The sequence below is a fragment of the Zeus faber genome, assembly GCF_960531495.2.
Source record: "Zeus faber genome assembly, chromosome: 9".
Lineage (NCBI taxonomy): Eukaryota > Metazoa > Chordata > Actinopteri > Zeiformes > Zeidae > Zeus > Zeus faber.
In genome coordinates, this window is record NC_137197.1 from 23,570,277 (window position 1) to 23,590,276 (window position 20,000).

Genomic DNA, 20,000 nt, shown 5'->3' on the forward strand with positions numbered 1-20,000 from the left:
ACACTGACACACACACACACACACACACATATCTACACATGATGTGATAATGGCAGCAATGGAAAGACACGGAAATGTACATACCACTAGATAAACTCATTTGCTCATTTGTTCATTGATTTGTTGTTGCTGGCTCTTGATATACTGCACGTTGATCAAATGAAAACTCAAATTTCCTCCTAAAATACACTATTGACAGGTGTATATCCATCCTCAAGTTTAGAGAGCGCATTGCACCCCTGGCCTCCGCCCCATGACCCTGAAAGAACCAAGCCAACACAGACCAGGACGTTATTTAATTGTTTTTTTAAATTCTAATGAGCTCAATGTTTACTCAACACAGCGCAGCCATTGACCTCATGACCGGCACCTATTACCGAGCGGATCACAATAGCCCAGGCCCGGCATGATCTGCTGAGATCATTCTCCCCCTGAAATAACAGCCCTTTATTTTGCCGCGCTCAGCACAAGCTCCCGGCCGGGTCTTTTCAGCCGCAGCGGCAGAGCCAACAACACAAAGAACCTCTGACCACGGCAGATCTGAGACCAGGCCCAGGTGCCGGGCATTCAGACATATTGTAAACACTTTGGCCTACATTCATCAGCTAAAAAACAGGCACGCTGGCATATTTAGCGTTCCTCTGGTATCTTTGGGCACTGACAGCTGAGAGCTAGTCGTACCCATGGTTGGTTTTAATGGGGAATGCTTACATTGCAACAATTATCGGTGGGTTTATTTGTTGTTATTACGAAGTGAGTACAATAATTGTGCTCACTTCTTAATTAAAAAAATATATAATAAAAAATAAAAAATAAAATGAAAAAATATAATAAAAATAATTATTATTTTTGTTCATTTTATTTTGTGCATTTTGGGTGACATGATAGTAAAATCTAAGACTCTAAGAATCTAATTCATTTCATTATTTAAATTATTTTATTATTCTACTTTGTAAATGCATTTTGCTTTGGATGCTTTGTTTTTATTGTCACGATCTGATGGCCTTATTTTAATGTAAGGCACTTTGAGTTGCATGTTGTGTACGCAAGGTGCTATACAAATAAAGGTTATTATTATTCATATTATTATTAATTAGGAAACATTGTCATTATTTATTTTATTTTGCATTTTGTGCCCTCCGCTCTCCAGGTGCAGAAGGAGAAGCTGCATGCCGAGCTGAAGCAAGTTCTGAGTCTGAAACGAAGTCATTTGAGAGAGTCCACGTGCCAACTGGCTCAACCTGAGATGGACTCGCCGACAGAGGAAGAGAGAGTGGTACGACCGGACCTCCGTCCTCTGGTTTGTCTGTCTGTGAACAAAGTGATCTCACAAAGTTATGGATGGATTTACTTACAGTATATCATCTGTTGGGACGGGTTTTTGATGCTGATTGCCGAGGCTTGAGAGGATGGTCACCGTAAACCTGGCTGAGCCGTGCTGCTGTTTAATGTCATTCACCATTCCCTGTGTGAATAGAAGTGGAAAGATCAGTATTTATTGTAGAATTCTAAAAATAATTGTATAAATATAATATAAAAATGTATACAAACAAAAATACTGCTGTGGATACATACATTTTTCATATATATTATGTCATATAATTTTCTCCATTACAGAAGTCTAAGATGCCCCAATTTGTCAAAATAGCAGATAATAAAGCTGCTTTTCCTTATTGCCTGATGATGTCTTTTGGTGCCTGTTTTTTGTGTAGTGGACACTATTTTAGCATTGCATCAGACTGGTATCCAACACCAGTATCAGTGCATATGCTTCCTTAAACATGGACGCTATTTTTGCAGCAGACAAATGCAAGGACTGGATGAAAAAGAGAATTTGTTTGACCGTCCGTGTGTCTCTATTTCTGTGTGTGCATCCCAGATGCTCGAGGATGGAAATGAGCCCGTGGAGATCGTTGTGGAGACCGAGGCGGAGGCCGGGGCCAGCGGATACAGCGTGACGGGTGGCGGGGAGGGGGGAATCTTTATCAAGGACGTCCTCAAAGACTCCCCTGCTGCCAAGCACCTCAGTCTGCAGCAAGGTGATGAGCAGCAAGCCGTCCATCCACGTAGTCCTCATTGTCACGTTGCCTGTGGTCTGTTCACTGAAAGGGTATTTCTCTCTCTGTAGGTGATCAGCTGCTGAGTGCCAAGGTCTACTTTGATAACGTGAGGTATGAAGACGCCCTGAAGATCCTGCAGTGTGCAGAGCCGTACAAGGTCAGCTTTCTGGTGAAGAGGACCATCCCCGGAGAGGTCGGCCTCCGGACCGGAGCTCCCATTGTGGAGGCCAAAGGGCCCAAAGCCAAGATGACTAAAATGGTAACTTAAAACGACATTGTCACACCCGCCAGTGACAGTAATCAGAAAACAAATTGTTGTATTTAGCTATTGAATGCAACAGGTTCAGAGGGAAGCTTCTAAAACTGCCTTTAAAGCAGCTTCTGTGCTCTCAGTGCAGGTACAGTGTCAGCACACCTTGATGGTTTTTGTGTATTCTTTATTCTACGGTAAAGAACACAAATATTTGTAAGAGTCTGCTTGTTTATCACATATACATAGATTTTATACTGTTTTCAATGTAAATTTTGGACAAAAAATAAACACAATATTTGATCAACGACACAAGTTCTCCAATGCTAATAAACAACGAAAACCAATACTATTAGGCTTAAAATATAGATTTTTTTTTTCTGAAAAATACTTAAAAAAGGAACAAAAAATAAGAAAAGAAGAAAAAATAATAATCCTTCAAAAGCCTAAAGCCCCGTTCCCCCATGGAATCCGTAACATTGTTGGTTAAAAAATATCCGGCAAAGCCAATAGGTAGTCATTCCAAAATTGGCCTGCTTTACGGAAAAGTTCCGTATGGAGTCTGTTCCCACAAAGATGACTGTTACAGAAACATTACGTCATGTTCGTACGAGAGGTGTTTAATATGACGCGGACGAAGGAACAGGATCGGTGTCTAGACCAGCGCTTCCCTCCCCGTCTCCCCACCCTGCGGACTGCTCCCTACAATAACCCTAAACCCAATGTTATTAAATCAGTGTGAAAAAAAAATTATTTGTACAAAATAAATATTCGTAAAAACCCACTATTTGTGCTTCATTTGGATTCGGCTTCACCCCTGCTTTAGGACGATGTTAGTGCTTCCATCACCACAGACTGTCCATTCACAGCTTTACAACCTTACATGTGAGGCCTTACGGCAGCACCATGGTTGATGGATCAGTTGCTTTTAACGCCTTTGCTGGTCGTGTTGCACTAAAAGTTTAAGATCGTGTTACAGACGTAGCGTAGTTTAATTAGATCCTTGGGTCTTACATCCAACTTACATCTTACGTCTTACATCCAGCCGTACATCCATCCACAGCCTTATAATTTCCGGCAATTTGCCACAAATGATACTGGGTTGAGAGTGGGGAGGTTAACTGAACGACTTTTAGGGAACATCGACACCAGATTCCCTTCCCCACATGACGCCAACAAGGAACTTGCCGGTAGATTTGCACTGAAACTGCTTTCAGTGCAGTAAAAAAAAGTAAAAACTGCTTCACTTCTATGAACCAGGACGTGTTTTAAGGTTTCATGCTGCGCAGAACGATCTCACTTCGGCCCCCGTGTGCGGAATGCATTGCCTGTAAGCAAACTATTTAGGCTCAGTCTTCTCCAGGGGCACCTCACCAGCTGGGTACACCCGTGGCACTTTTAGGGAGCGGGGAAGGAAATTCTATTCGCCACTGGACCGGGAGTGATGTTGGATCAAATCAAAACATGGAAATCTGGGTGTGTATGTTTCAGAGTGTCAAGAGCACCAAACCATTCAAGGTCAAGAAAAAGAGAGGCGGACGTTTTGGTCTGAAGAGGCTAAAAGAGAAGAGGGGTAGAGAGGCCTTGGTGATAGAGGGAACTCCCCCTAGGTTGGAGATAAGCGAGGTGGACGTGGAATTTTCCCTTCCCAAGTTCAAACAGAGGAAGAGCGGCGAAGCAGCAGCAGAGGGAGCCGAAGGCCTCGCCACCTCGGGGAAGACAAAGAAGAGGATCAGGTTGGTCGGCGTCTCATTCTCCTGTTTGCAATGATTTACCTTTCATTTATCAGCGACGTGCAACTGCCGCTAAACTGTTTTTCAAACTGGGCATTCGTCATAACAGGTACAGCCCACAACTCTAGGTTGTGTTCAAATGTTGTCTCGCTCCTGCTCCTGTTCACACACATTTCTCACCTTTGATCAGGTTTCCAAGGGTGAAGGGAAAAAGCCACGCAACAGGAGGGAACGTCGAAATGGGAAAACCTGAGGGACAAGTGGATATTTCCTCACCTGATGTATTAGGAACCAAAGGGAAGGGCAAGGTCAAAGGAAACAAGTTTGGAATCACCTTTCCCAAGGTCAAACACGCAAAGCCGGAGCCACCCGCCGGGTCGGTGGCGTTGAACCCCCCCGATGTGAAACTACGTCCTCCACCGCTACAACTGAGTTTATCTGGAAATAAAGATGCCGACCTTGAAATGGAGAAAGGAGGGGCTAAGTTTAACGCACCAGATGTGGAGTTTGCACTCCCCTCAGGGAAGGCCGAAGGCTCTACGCCATCTGCGAAAGTTAAGGCAGATATCTCGGCCCCGAAAATAATCACCAAAGGAGACGTCAATGTAGGGGGGAGTGGCGGGAAAAGTAAACTCCCAAAGATTAGCGCCGATGCAGATGTGAAGAAAGGAGGCACGAAACTGAGAATGCCAAATCTGAAACTACCAAAGGTGCGACTCTCGCGTTACTCTGATGAGATAGATGGTGACATGAAAGTCAAATCTGAAGGCCCTGAAAAGGCAGGTCTGAAAATGCCTCAAATCGAAATAGCACCTCCTACTGTAGGTGTGGATGTTTCTCTGCCCACCATGAAGGGGAGCATGGAAGGAAGTGTCTCTGGGAAAGACCCATCAATTAAGATGCCATCTGTGGATATTTCTTTGCCAAAAGGGAAGGAGAAATCTGGCATGGAAGTCTCACCCCCTGGCTGCGCACCAGGTGGGAAAATGGGCATCAAAATACCTGCGACTGACATGTCTGTGCCGGATATCAGTTTGGACTTGGACACTGGGCGGAGAGTTCCTGACGAGGTCGAGGGCCCATCTTTCAAAGCGCCCACTATTACTTTGCCAAAAGTGGACATCGCCTTACCAAAGACTGGATTACCTGGGGTAGAATTTCAAAGTCCAGCAACTGGAGTGAAAATTGATCAACCTTCTGTTGACATCTCACCTCCGAAGATAAAAAGTGGACAAGATGTGGAGATGCAGTACTTCGTTGGCGGAGATGGAAGCTTCAAAATGCCTGAATTTGACTCATCTCTCCCAAAGATCAGGGGAGGTGTAGGTGGAGCCGGCATCAAAGGGGATTTCAAGTTACCCGAAGTAGACCTGACTCCGCCCAAAGGTGAGATTGACATTGAGGCAAAAGAGGGAAAATATAGGTTGCCATCATTTAACATTATCCTCCCCAAAATGAATACAGGTGCGGTAGAAGTTGACTTTGACGGTTCTGACCTTGACATCTCCAAGCCAAACATTTCACTGTCAACAGGCAAAATGGAGGGAGATCTAAACATAGTAGGACATGGTGCGAAGGGAAGCAAATTCAAAATGCCTAGTTTTGATGTGTCTTTACCAAAACTTAAACAACCAGCGGGGGATTTTGAAGGACCGGAAGTAAAGAGCAAATTACAAGTGCCCTCTATCGATTTGTCCCCGCCAAAAGGCAATGTGGAAGGAGATGTTGGAATGGAGCTACCACTGGCTAAAGGGGGCACATTCAAAGTCCCTTCGCTTGACATCTCACTCCCGAAGTTGAGAGCATCTGGTTGTGAGGTGGATGTTGAAGGCCCTGAGTTTAAAGGTGGGAAATTTGAAATGCCATCACTTGACATGACTCCTCCTGAGATGACGGCACCTGAAGGTGAGGTCAGAATGGAGACACCTGAAATCAAGGGTGGAAAATTCAAGATGCCAACTGCTGATATTTCTCTACCCAAAGGAAAGGTAGTAGAGGATACGAGTATTGAGGGGATTGAAGCGAAAGGGGGCAAAATCCTTATGCCCTCTCTAGACATTTCATTTCCTAAAATGAAGCTGCCAGAGGGAGAGGTAGAAGGTCTGCGGGTCAAAGGAGGAGGAGAGTTCAACATGCCATCTGTTGACGTCACTCTTCCGCAGATAAAATCCCCAGAGGGAGGAGCAAAATTCGAAGGCCCAGAGGCCCAAGGAGGGAAAATCTTTGCACCGTCTTTGGATTTGTCATTGCCGAAGATCAAGTCAAAGGGTTTTGGAGTCAGTGCTAAAGGACTCGATTTTGGAGGAGGAAAGATTAAGGTGCCCTCAGTTGACGGCTCTCTCCATAGAGGCAATTTGGAGGGAGATGCAGAGGTAAAGAGCAAAGGGGGTAAATTCCATATGCCTTCAATTGATATCTCTCTCCCAAAACTGAAATCAAAGGGCGGTGACATGCATATTGAGGGATCTGATCCCAAAAGAGGCGAAATCAATATGCCTACAATAGATAATTCTCTACCTGAAGGAAAAATACAAGGGGATATGAATTTGGAAGGCAAAGGAAAAGGCAGCAAATTCACTGTGCCCTCATTAGACACCAATTTCCCTAAGATGAAACTCCCAGAAGGAGACATTAGCATTCAAGGACCTAAAGTGAAAGGTGGGATGTTTGAAATGCCCACTTTTGACCTCTCTCTTAAAGAAAAAGCAGGAGGGGACATTGATATTGAACTTCCCCCTGGGAAAGATGGGAAATTTGAGGTACCAACAATTGATATCCCTCAACCAAAAATAAAAGTTAAGACAGGAGATATTGAAGGTCCTGACATTAAAGGATCGAAATTTAGCATGCCAGACATTGACATGTCACTACCCAAAGGGACAATAGAGGGTGATGTCAGTGTTGCAGTTCCTGAGGGAAAAGGATCAAAATTCAAAATGCCAAAAATTGATCTTTCACTACCAAAGATAAATCTACCTGAAGGAGACATTAAACTAGAAGGTCCTGAGATGAAAGGAAACATTGAATTGCCTAACATTGATATCTCGCTTCCTAAACCAAAGGCTGAAGGTGATGTTTCACTTCCGAAGGTGAACCTTCCAGAAGGTGATATCAACATTAAAGGTCCGAAAATCAAGACAAAAAAGCTTGAGATGCCAAACATTGATATTTCTCTTCCCAAAGGAAAGGCAGATATTGAGATGGAGGGACACAGTGGCACAGGTGGTAAACTCCATATGCCCTCTCTTGATATTTCTCTTCCCAAGATGAAAACCAAAGGAGGAGGGATCGATATTGAGGCACCTGGGGTCAAAAGTGGAGGAATTGAGATGTCGACCACTGATATCTCACTTCCCAAAGCAAAGGCTGAGGCTGACATAGATATTGAAGGCCCTGAGGGGAGTGGTAGCAAGTTTAAATTGCCCAAATTTGATGTTTCACTTCCAAAGGTAAACCTCCCAGAAGGTGATATCAAGTTTGAATGTCCAAAATTCAAACCAAAAAAGATTGAGATGCCAAACATTGATATCTCACTTCCCAAAGGAAAGGCTGAGGCTGACATAGATATCGAAGGCCCTGAGGGGAAAGGTAGCAAGTTTAAAATGCCCAAATTTGACATATCACTTCCAAAAATGAACTTACCTGAAGGGGCTGTAAAACTGGAGGGACCTGAAGTAAATCCAGGGAAGATTGAACTGCCCTCAGTTGATATCTCACTTCCCAAAGGCAATATTGATGGAGATGTTGGCATCAAGGGTGGTGGTGCTAAAGGAGGCAAGTTTCATATGCCTTCATTAGATTTCTCTCTCCCTAAAATGAAAGTTAAAGGCACGGATGTAAATATTGAAGGTCCTGAAGTCAAAGGTGGAAAGGTTAACATGCCATCACTTGACGTTTCACTGCCTGAAATAAAATCTCCAGAAGGAGGAGTCAGTTTAGAGGGTCCTGAAGTTAAAGGAGGAAAGGGGGGGAAGTTCAAAATGCCAAAATTTGATCTTTCACTACCAAAGATACATCTACCTGAAGGAGACATTAAACTAGAAGGTCCTGAGATGAAAGGAAACATTGAAATGCCAAACATTGATATCTCACTTCCTAAAGCAAAGGCTGAGGGTGAAATTAGAATTGAGGGCCCTGGGGGGAAAGGTGGTAAATTCAAACTGCCCACATTTGATGTTTCACTCCCGAAGATGAACCTTCCAGAAGGTGATATCAACATTGAAGGTCCAAAACTCAAGACAAAAAAGCTTGAGATGCCAAACATTGATATTTCTCTTCCCAAAGGAAAGGCAGATATTGAGATGGAGGGACACAGTGGCACAGGTGGTAAACTCCATATGCCCTCTCTTGATATTTCTCTTCCCAAGATGAAAACCAAAGGAGGAGGGATCGATATCGAGGCACCTGGGGTCAAAAGTGGAGGAATTGAGATGCCGACCATTGATATCTCACTTCCCAAAGGAAAGGCTGAGGCTGACATAGATATTGAAGGCCCTGAGGGGAAAGGTAGCAAGTTTAAAATGCCCAAATTTGACATATCGCTTCCAAAAATGAACTTACCTGAAGGGGCTGTAAAACTGGAGGGACCTGAAGTAAATCCAGGGAAGATTGAACTGCCCTCAGTTGATATCTCACTTCCCAAAGGCAATATTGATGGAGATGTTGGCATCAAGGGTGGTGGTGCTAAAGGAGGCAAGTTTCATATGCCTTCATTAGATTTCTCTCTCCCTAAAATGAAAGTTAAAGGCACGGATGTAAATATTGAAGGTCCTGAAGTCAAAGGTGGAAAGGTTAACATGCCATCACTTGACGTTTCACTGCCTGAAATAAAATCTCCAGAAGGAGGAGTCAGTTTAGAGGGTCCTGAAGTTAAAGGAGGAAAGGGGGGGAAGTTCAAAATGCCAAAATTTGATCTTTCACTACCAAAGATACATCTACCTGAAGGAGACATTAAACTAGAAGGTCCTGAGATGAAAGGAAACATTGAAATGCCAAACATTGATATCTCACTTCCTAAAGCAAAGGCTGAGGGTGAAATTAGAATTGAGGGCCCTGGGGGGAAAGGTGGTAAATTCAAACTGCCCACATTTGATGTTTCACTCCCGAAGATGAACCTTCCAGAAGGTGATATCAACATTGAAGGTCCAAAACTCAAGACAAAAAAGCTTGAGATGCCAAACATTGATATTTCTCTTCCCAAAGGAAAGGCAGATATTGAGATGGAGGGACACAGTGGCACAGGTGGTAAACTCCATATGCCCTCTCTTGATATTTCTCTTCCCAAGATGAAAACCAAAGGAGGAGGGATCGATATCGAGGCACCTGGGGTCAAAAGTGGAGGAATTGAGATGCCGACCATTGATATCTCACTTCCCAAAGGAAAGGCTGAGGCTGACATAGATATTGAAGGCCCTGAGGGGAAAGGTAGCAAGTTTAAAATGCCCAAATTTGACATATCGCTTCCAAAAATGAACTTACCTGAAGGGGCTGTAAAACTGGAGGGACCTGAAGTAAATCCAGGGAAGATTGAACTGCCCTCAGTTGATATCTCACTTCCCAAAGGCAATATTGATGGAGATGTTGGCATCAAGGGTGGTGGTGCAAAAGGAGGCAAGTTTCATATGCCTTCATTAGATTTCTCTCTCCCTAAAATGAAAGTTAAAGGCACGGATGTAAATATTGAAGGTCCTGACGTCAAAGGTGGAAAGGTTAACATGCCATCACTTGACGTTTCACTGCCTGAAATAAAATCTCCAGAAGGAGGAGTCAGTTTAGAGGGTCCTGAAGTTAAAGGAGGAAAGGGGGGGAAGTTCAAAATGCCAAAATTTGATCTTTCACTACCAAAGATACATCTGCCTGAAGGAGACGTTAAACTACAAGGTCCTGAGATGAAAGGAAAACTTGAGATGCCAGACATTGATATTTCTCTTCCCAAAGGAAAGGCTGAAGCTGACATAGATATTGAAGGCCCTGGGGGAAAAGGTGGTAAATTCAAACTGCCCAAATTTGATGTTTCACTCCCGAAGGTGAACCTCCCAGAAGGTGATATCAAATTTGAAGGTCCAAAGTTCAAACCAAAAAAGCTTGAGATGCCAAACATTGATATTTCTCTTCCCAAAGGAAAGGCAGATATTGAGGTGGAGGGACACAGCGGCACAGGTGGTAAACTCCATATGCCCTCTCTTGATATTTCTCTTCCCAAGATGAAAGCCAAAGGAGGAGGGATCGATATTGAGGCACCTGGGGTCAAAAGTAGAGGAATTGAGATGCCGACCATTGATATCTCACTTCCCAAAGGAAAGGCTGAGGCTGACATAGATAATGAAAGCCCTGAGGGGAAAGGTAGCAAGTTTAAAATGCCCAAATTTGACATATCGCTTCCAAAAATGAACTTACCTGAAGGGGCTGTAAAACTGGAGGGACCTGAAGTAAATCCAGGGAAAATTGAACTGCCCTCAGTTGATATCTCACTTCCCAAAGGCAATATTGATGGAGATGTTGGCATCAAGGGTGGTGGTGCTAAAGGAGGCAAGTTTCATATGCCTTCATTAGATTTCTCTCTCCCTAAAATGAAAGTTAAAGGCACGGATGTAAATATTGAAGGTCCTGAAGTCAAAGGTGGAAAGGTTAACATGCCATCACTTGACGTCTCACTGCCTGAAATAAAATCTCCAGAAGGAGGAGTCAGTTTAGAGGGTCCTGAAGTTAAAGGAGGAAAGGGGGGGAAGTTCAAAATGCCAAAATTTGATCTTTCACTACCAAAGATAAAACTTCCAGAGGGTGATGTCAAAATTGAAGGGCCAGAGATGAAAGGAAAGCTTGAGATGCCAGACATTGATATTTCTCTTCCCAAAGGAAAGGCTGAAGCTGACATAGATATTGAAGGCCCTGGGGGAAAAGGTGGTAAATTCAAACTGCCCAAATTTGATGTTTCACTCCCGAAGGTGAACCTCCCAGAAGGTGATATCAAATTTGAAGGTCCAAAGTTCAAACCAAAAAAGATTGAGATGCCAAACATTGATATTTCTCTTCCCAAAGGAAAGGCAGATATTGAGATGGAGGGACACAGTGGCACAGGTGGTAAACTCCATATGCCCTCTCTTGATATTTCTCTTCCCAAGATGAAAGCTAAAGGAGGAGGGATCGATATTGAGGCACCTGGGGTCAAAAGTGGAGGAATTGAGATGCCGACCATTGATATCTCACTTCCCAAAGGAAAGGCGGAGGCTGACATAGATATTGAAGGCCCTGAGGGGAAAGGTAGCAAATTTAAATTGCCCAAATTTGATGTTTCACTGCCAAAGGTGAACCTCCCAGAAGGTGATATCAAGTTTGAAGGTCCAAAATTCAAACCAAAAAAGATTGAGATGCCAAACATTGATATTGAGATGGAGGGACACAGTGGCACAGGTGGTAAACTCCATATGCCCTCTCTTGATATTTCTCTTCCCAAGATGAAAGCCAAAGGAGGAGGGATCGATATTGAGGCACCTGGGGTCAAAAGTGGAGGAATTGAGATGCCGACCATTGATATCTCACTTCCCAAAGGAAAGGCTGAGGCTGACATAGATATCGAAGGCCCTGAGGGGAAAGGTAGCAAGTTTAAAATGCCCAAATTTGACATATTACTTCCAAAAATGAACTTACCTGAAGGGGCTGTAAAACTGGAGGGACCTGAAGTAAATCCAGGGAAGATTGAACTGCCCTCAGTTGATATCTCACTTCCCAAAGGCAATATTGATGGAGATGTTGGCATCAAGGGTGGTGGTGCTAAAGGAGGCAAGTTTCATATGCCTTCATTAGATTTCTCTCTCCCTAAAATGAAAGTTAAAGGCACGGATGTAAATATTGAAGGTCCTGAAGTCAAAGGTGGAAAGGTTAACATGCCATCACTTGACGTTTCACTGCCTGAAATAAAATCTCCAGAAGGAGGAGTCAGTTTAGAGGGTCCTGAAGTTAAAGGAGGAAAGGGGGGGAAGTTCAAAATGCCAAAAATTGATCTTTCACTACCAAAGATACATCTACCTGAAGGAGACGTTAATCTAGAAGGTCCTGAGATGAAAGGAAACATTGATATCTCACTTCCTAAAGCAAAGGCTGAAGGTGAAATTGGAATTGAGAGCCCTGGGGGGAAAGGTGGTAAATTCAAACTGCCCACATTTGATGTTTCACTCCCGAAGGTGAACCTTCCAGAAGGTGATATCAACATTGAAGGTCCAAAAATCAAGACAAAAGAGGTTGAGATGCCAAACATTAATATTTCTCTTCCCAAAGGAAAGGCAGATATTGAGATGGAGGGACACAGTGGCACAGGTGGTAAACTCCATATGCCCTCTCTTGATATTTCTCTTCCCAAGATGAAAACCAAAGGAGGAGGGATCGATATCGAGGCACCTGGGGTCAAAAGTGGAGGAATTGAGATGCCGACCATTGATATCTCACTTCCCAAAGGAAAGGCTGAGGCTGACATAGATATTGAAGGCCCTGAGGGGAAAGGTAGCAAGTTTAAAATGCCCAAATTTGGCATATCACTTCCAAAAATGAACTTACCTGAAGGTGCTGTAAAACTGGAGGGACCTGAAGTAAATCCAGGGAAGATTGAACTGCCCTCAGTGGATATCTCACTTCCCAAAGGCAATATTGATGGAGATGTTGGCATCAAGGGTGGTGGTGCTAAAGGAGGCAAGTTTCATATGCCTTCATTAGATTTCTCTCTCCCTAAAATGAAAGTTAAAGGCACGGATGTAAATATTGAAGGTCCTGAAGTCAAAGGTGGAAAGGTTAAGATGCCATCACTTGATGTTTCACTGCCTGAAATAAAATCTCCAGAAGGAGGAGTCAGTTTAGAGGGTCCTGAAGTTAAAGGAGGAACATTAAACATGCCAAGTATCAACATTTCACCCCCTAAAGGAAAAACAGAGGCTGACGTAAACATTGAAGGAAAAGGGGGGAAATTCAAAATGCCCAAATTTGATGTTTCACTCCCAAAGATAAAACTTCCAGAGGGCGATGTAAAAATACAACGGCCGGAGATGAAAGGAAAGCTTGAGATGCCAGATGTTGATCTTTCTCTCCCCAAAGGAAAAGCTGAGGGGGGTGTTGAGTTTGAGGGGCACCCTGGAAAGGTAGGCAAGTTCCACATGCCATCAATTGATCTCTCCATTCCAAAAATGAACGCTAAAGGAGCAGACATCAATATTGAAGGTTCTGGGGTCAAAAGTACAAACATTGAGATCCCATCATTGGAAGTCTCGCTCCCCAAGGAAACAAGGCAGGGTGAAGTGGATGTGAACACTTCTGGTAAAAAAGCTGGTGGACTCCACATGCCAACTCTTGACATTCATGTCCCAAAGTTCAATCTCGACCTCAGCCTCCCTTCGGGGCACAAGGGCAAGAGTCTCAAAGTGGACACTACTGACACTGACGGCTCAGGGGGTTTTGAGTTGTCGGGCGGTCATATCAAAATGCCTACATTTCCGAAGATTGGCACAAAAAGCGAAGGCAACATAGATGCTGATCTAAGCTTCAGAGGAGATGTTAAACCACCCAAGATGACAGTGGAAGGAGTTCATGTTGAGACAGGGGCTGTAGAAGGTACTGGTGGGTCAATTAAACTCCCCACAGTAAAACTACCAACAGTTGACATCTCAGCTCCTAAGGTGGACCTAGACTTCAGCTTGACCAAACCTAAAGGAGACGATGTAGAAGTGGAGCTTCTGAAAGCAGAAGGAGGGAGGCCTTCCTCAGGGAGCAGTTTTGACTTGCCTGATGTTTCACTGAAATTACCCAAATTCTCCCTTCCCAAATTTGGTGTGAAGTCTAAGAGTGGTGATTTTGAGGTCGAGGGACAAAGCCCAAAAGGGGATATTACACTAGTCCCACCACATCTTCCTGAAGGAGAAATCAGAGCACCATCAGTAGAATTTGATGGTGATGGAAAAGTTAAAGTCAAAGGTAAAAAGCCCAAAATAAGAATTCCCTCATTTGCATTCTCTAAAAAAGATGCCGATATGTCTGTGTCTTGTCCCGAAGTGGACGTGAAAGTGAAGAAAGGGAAAACAGACATTCCTGCACCAGAAATCAACGTGGAGGGCTCCCACGACAAATCAAAATACAATGTTAAATTTCCTAAGTTCAAAACAGCATCACCTAAGGTCGAAACACAAGACAAGGATGTTGATGCAACACTGGAAGGAAAAGCTGGTTTCCATGCACCTGATGTCACCATTAAACTGCCAAAGTTTTCCATGCCAGGCTTTGGATCTAAAGAGGCAGGCGTGGCCAGGCCAAGCGGTGACTTTGATGCTAAGGCCAAAGTCAAGATGCCCTCAGTTGAGCTGTCACTACCAGCGGCAAAGACACCAGAAACAGAAGTCCTTCTCCCAAAAGCCGAGGTGGATGTCTCAGAAGCCGATATCGAAGGCTATGAGGGAAACCTCAAAATCCCCAAAATGCCAACAATTGAAGTGTCCGTCCCCAAAATAGATCTGGACGTGTCTCTGCCTAAAGTGAGACATGAGACAAAGATTCAGGAAAAAGGAGGAAAATTCAAGATACCAAACATAAATATGCCAGATGTTGACGTAACATTGCCAAAAGGTGACGTTGAAGGAGGTGAGGTTGGGGCTGACATCGAGAGAGGGAGGTTCAAGATGCCTTATATGAATCTGCCTGACTTGGATATATCCGTGCCAAAAGGAAAGTCCGCAAAAATCAGTGGATCAGATGTGGAACTTAAAGGAGATGCTGGAAAATTCAAGATGCCACAAATAACAATGCCATTAATCGATGTTTCTCTTCCCAAAAGCAAATCGGGGGATCTAGACGTCCAATCAGATGGACAGGAAGATAGCAAATTAAAGATGCCTCATGTAAAACTGCCAAACGTCGACATGACACTCCCTCAATTCAAACTTGGAACAGGTGCTAAACCTGATGTTGATGTAAAGGTCAGGGGAGAGGGAAACAAATTCAAAATGCCTGGCATCAAATTGCCAAAAGTTGACATCACATTACCCAAAGGAAAGTCGGCTGAAATTGAATGTCCAGAAGTTGAGATAGAGGGACAGGGGGGTGGGAGAATAGAAATACCCGACGTGGACACTAAACTGCCAAAAGGAAATATTCAGCGCCCCAAGGTTGAACTCGAGGGAGAGGGAGTCAAGTTCAAAATGCCTGATGTTGACATCTCTCTTCCCAAAGCAAAAACTGGAGGCATCAACGCACCTGAATTAGAAGTAAAGGGCGGTGGAGTAGGGAAAGTAAAGATGCCTGATATGAAAATACCTGATGTGGGTATATATCTGCCTAAAGCTAAAACCGGAAACATCGAAGGGCCAGAGATAGAGATCAAACAAGAAGGGGGTAAATTCAAAACACCCCAAATGACAGTGCCAACACTTGGTGTATCATTACCCAAGGCAAAGACAGGGGATGTTGATTCACCAGAGCTGGACGTCGAGGGAGAGAGAGGACATTTCACAATGCCTCACGTCAAATTACCAAATGTGCACATTTCACTTCCTCAAGGAAAATCTGGAAAGATCACGACACCCCATGTCCAGGCACCCACAGTGGATGTATCTCCGCTCAGAGGGAACGTGGGAAAGATTGACACCCCTGACGTGGCTCTAAATGTGGAGGGTGAGCGAGGGAGGTTCAAAATGCCCAGCGTCAAACTGCCAAAGGTTGACATTTTACTACCCAAAGGGAAAACTGGAAAGATTGAAGGGCCAGGGGTACATTTTGAGGGAGATAAGGGAAATATCAAGATGCCTCATGTCAAACTCCCACATGTTGACATTTCTCCCCCAAAGGGTGAAGTAGATATTAGTTCAGCAGAGATAAAAAGCGGCGCAGAGGGAAGCAAGTTCAAGATTCCACATACCAATATGCCTCACCTGCCCTTAAGGAGATCTGCAGAAGTGAAAGGTCCAGACATGAAAGGAGAAGGAGAGGCATTTATGCTCAAAGTAGACGTCTCGCTTCCCAGAGGTAAAACTGGAGAACTCGAACCACCTGAGATGAAAGGAGGAAAAATGAAGGGGCCAGATGTAAATGCAGGCATGAACTTACCCAGCGCTGAGGCAGAAGGCAAGATCCAAGCCCCACAAGTCCCAACATCCCATCCAGAACCTAACGTAAATATCGACAAATCCAAACACGAGGCTTCCATGGAAACCGGAGTGGATGTTGAAGGGGAACCAAAGGGTTTGAAACTCAAGATGCCAACAATCGACATTGAGGGTCCCAAGGGAAACCTCGAGCTAGATTTGGGCTTTCACAAAGGACAAGGGAAGAAAGACCGGAAAAAGATTGAACTCCCCGACATCGATCTCAACGCCTCAGGCGCCGGCGGTAAAGTCAAGGGGCCTAAAGTAAAAGGAACTAAATTCAAGATCGGGATGCCTAAAATGAAGAACAGCGGCGATGCAACAGCAGAGGTGAAAAATGAGAAGGAGAAAGAGGCTGAAGAAGTGAGTGGTGGATTCAAAATCAAAAAAGGCAAACTTGGCAAAGGCAATGCTGAGCTAGCTGGGATTGAAGCCAGGGGTGCGGCAGCGCCCAATATTCCTCTCCCCGAAGTGGATATCTCAGGTCCCTCAAATGGAGAGAGTGATCTCTCATTGCCTAAAGTAGAAGTTAAAGCCGCCATGATATCTGACGTAGACTTCGATATTGGGGGGACGCAGGATGGAGATGATGGTAAAACAGGAAAGGGCCAGAAAATTAAAATCCCTAAATTTGGTGTCCCATTACCCTCTATTTCCTCTCCAGAGGGAAAAGTAAATATCTATGGTCCAGAGATTCGCTACGAGGGTCCTAAATTGCCCAAAGTGAAGAAAGCACTGTTTGTGCTGGTAGATCCTCCTCTGACAGAGGAGGTCCCTGCATCTGTAGACATCACCGCACGGGAAGAAACCTCAGACCACCAAACAGGAGATGCCAAAATAAAGATGCCCAAGATCAAAATGAAGCCGACATTTGCAAAGTCGGCCTGCAAAAACAACGGCGTGTCATCGTCCTCAGCTAAATCGAGCTCGCTTGAGTGGGCGCTCCGTGGTGGGGGCTCGGGCCTGAATGGGGAAAAAGGTGCAAGTCTCCACAACGGATCGAAGGACGAAAAAGACAAGACGGGCGGTGAAATCAAACCTCCCAAAGTGGAGTTCACCTCTCCGTATGTCGAGATGGGGGGATTGGAGGAGGATGCCAAAGTAGTTAAGGACCCGTCGGCGGGAGTCGCAGAGGGACACGCCAGAGGGTTGAAGATCAAATCAGGCAAGATGTCCGTTGCAGGTTTCGGTAGGATGAGAAAGGGGGGAGAAGAAGCGGACGAGGGTGTGGATGAGGAGGAGGAGGCAGGAGCCCAGGCCAGGGGAGATGTGGTGTCCTCCCGTGCCAGGACGGAGATGCTGGACAGGGACGGCTCGGAGTCTCCGTCCCCCGCCGGCCCCTCCCTGGGGCTCACGCCGGAGGCGGCGCAGGCGGGGGCGCTGCCCCAGGAGCCCCAGGAGGCGGCGTCCTCCCCCTGGTTCAGGGTCCCCAAGTTCACCCTGAAGCCCCACTCCACAGGTGAGGCCGATAGAAGGGCGCAGGGTCGGAAACGTTGACCGTCAAGTTTGTCACAGTGGTTTAGAAATGTATATTAGTATTGTTTTGCATGTTTTAGGATTAATGTTTTAGGATTACCAACCATTTCCACAGTAAAAACACATCAAAGTGTTGGTTTGTACCACAGCAGTGAGAAATGTATGGACCCTCCTGCCCTCACAGCAGGAATATTTAAGTACTTTGTGAGATTTAAAAGCAACAACATTCTCCTCATAAGGGTTATTATGGGTTATTAACACGTTGCCTCTGCCATCTTTCTCTTTGTTACTTTAGATTAAGTTTCCATTCAAATTTCCTTTCCTTCTCTTTTCCGTCCCCCTCCTTCTTCCTCTTCCTTCACTGCATTCCCTCCTGCATGCTGCTCTGCTCGCTATCCCTCTTACACCCCTTTCGTCTTTCTCCGCTCCACTCGTATTCCAACCTCCGTTTTCCTCCCCTCTCCCCTCTTTCTTCACCTCCACCTCATCCTCTTCCTCATCCACCCCCCACGCCAGGCTTCCTCCAGATAACCCCCGAGGGCTCCCCCCAGGCCCCGCGAAGGGGCGAGGTCGGGGGCGAGGTCGGGGGCGAGGCGGGGGTCTCGGGGTCCTTCTGCCTCCGCTCCTCGGCGACGGGCTTCACCGCGGAGGGCTCATCGGAGCAGAGCCACGTCGCCGTCACGCGGGAGGGGGCCGTCGCCATGGTAACCAAGACCACCACCACCAGGACCACCCGGCACATGGTCGCCACGGAGACACGGACAGGCGAGGCCTCGGTCACCACCACCACCCACCGGGTGCTGGACTATGACTTCTAAGGGCGTAGGCGTCGGAGGTGGACGATGGAGGACGGAGGATGGAGAATATCATCATAGGCAATTGTGAGGAGTCTCTTTTTATCTTTTGGAAAAGTTTGGAACAGATGCAGGTGTTTTATTTTTTTTCTGTAAGCTACGTGTGAGCTCTGGGATTGGTTTGGAGAGAAATAGTTAAACTACAGTATTTGTATATTGAATTGAAATTGGTGAGATTCTAGTTTGATGAAGCTACAACTAAACTTCACCAGCTGTCACTATCAGAGCAATAGAGTAATATATATTTCTTATGTTTGTATGTTGTTGTTTTTTTTTTCTTTTTTATGTGACTTTATTTTGTTGTCGTTTATCCAAGTTTTGAGTTGTATTGATAATTTATCACTTTTTGTTTGGTTTTTGCTGGTTTCAGAGTTGAATGTAAATGTGGCAGATTGATGAGCTATTTATTTTTGTCAGTATTTCCAAAAAAGAAAAACTTAAAAGAGCTATTCAAGTGCCTCTCAATTCACCACCATGGCTATGGCCATTATACTATGATAATTTTATTTTCTATTTCTATTTTCTAAAATGCACCACTGCATTTTAAACGACTTCAAGATAGAATAATATTCATGTAAATACATTTATATATTTGCTGTTGGGCAGTATCCCTTTCGCTATAAAATGTAATTATTTTCATATACATCAAAAGTTGTAAGCAGAAAAAAAAAGTTAGTTTTGTTTTTATTTTTGTTTTTCCATCACTTTGTTTGTCTTGAAAAAAATAAGTGTGGGTGTTTTTGGAATTTAGAGAATCATTTTATTTTGTCTGTTTTACACAAGAAAGCAAAAAACACATTGACAAGACACCTGGCTGCTCACCTCTCAGGAATTCAGGTTACACTGTTGGAAAAAAAAAGGTACAGTGCTGTGTCTGATATTGAAAGTACTGACAACTGAGTAACAATGACTACTACAATATATATTTTTTTTATGAAAGAATTCTCGAATACACTAAGAATTGCAGCCTAGCTTTAATATAGAAGCCATTATTTAACATTATATGCCACCATTAAGGCAGAGTATACAGTGTATATCTGAAGGAAAACTGTGTTACACAAGAAATAAAATATGGAACTAGGGACTGGGAGGTGCTTTTTGATTTTATAGCTTTCAATTTAAACCCCAAACCCGGGGCTAATGCAACCTTGACTTTCAATAAAATATTTTCATTTGATAAAAAACCTATCAGTATGTTGAATATGTGGATTATATGTGGATTATCACCTCTTTTTTTATCCTGAAATATTGAAATCAGTTCACTTTTCTTTCCAAATATATATATATAGCATTTTTGAATGGAGGCCTATTTTTCTGCTTTGGTGAGGTGGGTAGGTAGATTGAAACGTGTGCTTAACTGCATGGGACACATTCTGGAAATCCACTCAGTCAGTTTTCATGACTTGATATTTAGGTGATATAAATAGAGCGAGATAAGGAAAATAGAGATGTGTCAAAACACAAGACATGCGGCCCCAGTTCTGTCTGGAGACATTTCTATCAGTGCAGTTCCC

At 44.3% G+C, this 20,000-nt stretch overlaps 1 protein-coding gene across 2 annotated transcripts in view; it reads left to right on the forward strand.

Annotated features, from left to right (window-relative positions):
- Positions 1–19,568, forward strand: part of prx (periaxin) — a 28,488-nt gene extending 8,920 nt beyond the window's left edge. The window contains exons 4-10 of one of the 2 annotated variants that reach the window (XM_080006788.1): positions 1,151–1,276; positions 1,880–2,039; positions 2,129–2,319; positions 3,802–4,046; positions 4,234–5,429; positions 5,508–17,615; positions 18,149–19,568. In XM_080006788.1, the coding sequence (XP_079862914.1) occupies positions 1,247–1,276; positions 1,880–2,039; positions 2,129–2,319; positions 3,802–4,046; positions 4,234–5,429; positions 5,508–17,615; positions 18,149–18,450 (14,232 nt within the window). In that variant the 5' untranslated portion in view covers positions 1,151–1,246 and the 3' untranslated portion in view covers positions 18,451–19,568. Of the gene's footprint in view, positions 1–1,150; positions 1,277–1,879; positions 2,040–2,128; positions 2,320–3,801; positions 4,047–4,233; positions 17,616–18,148 lie in introns of both variants that reach the window. The other variant, XM_080006787.1, reaches the window with a different exon arrangement.
- Positions 19,569–20,000: the final 432 nt, after the last annotated feature.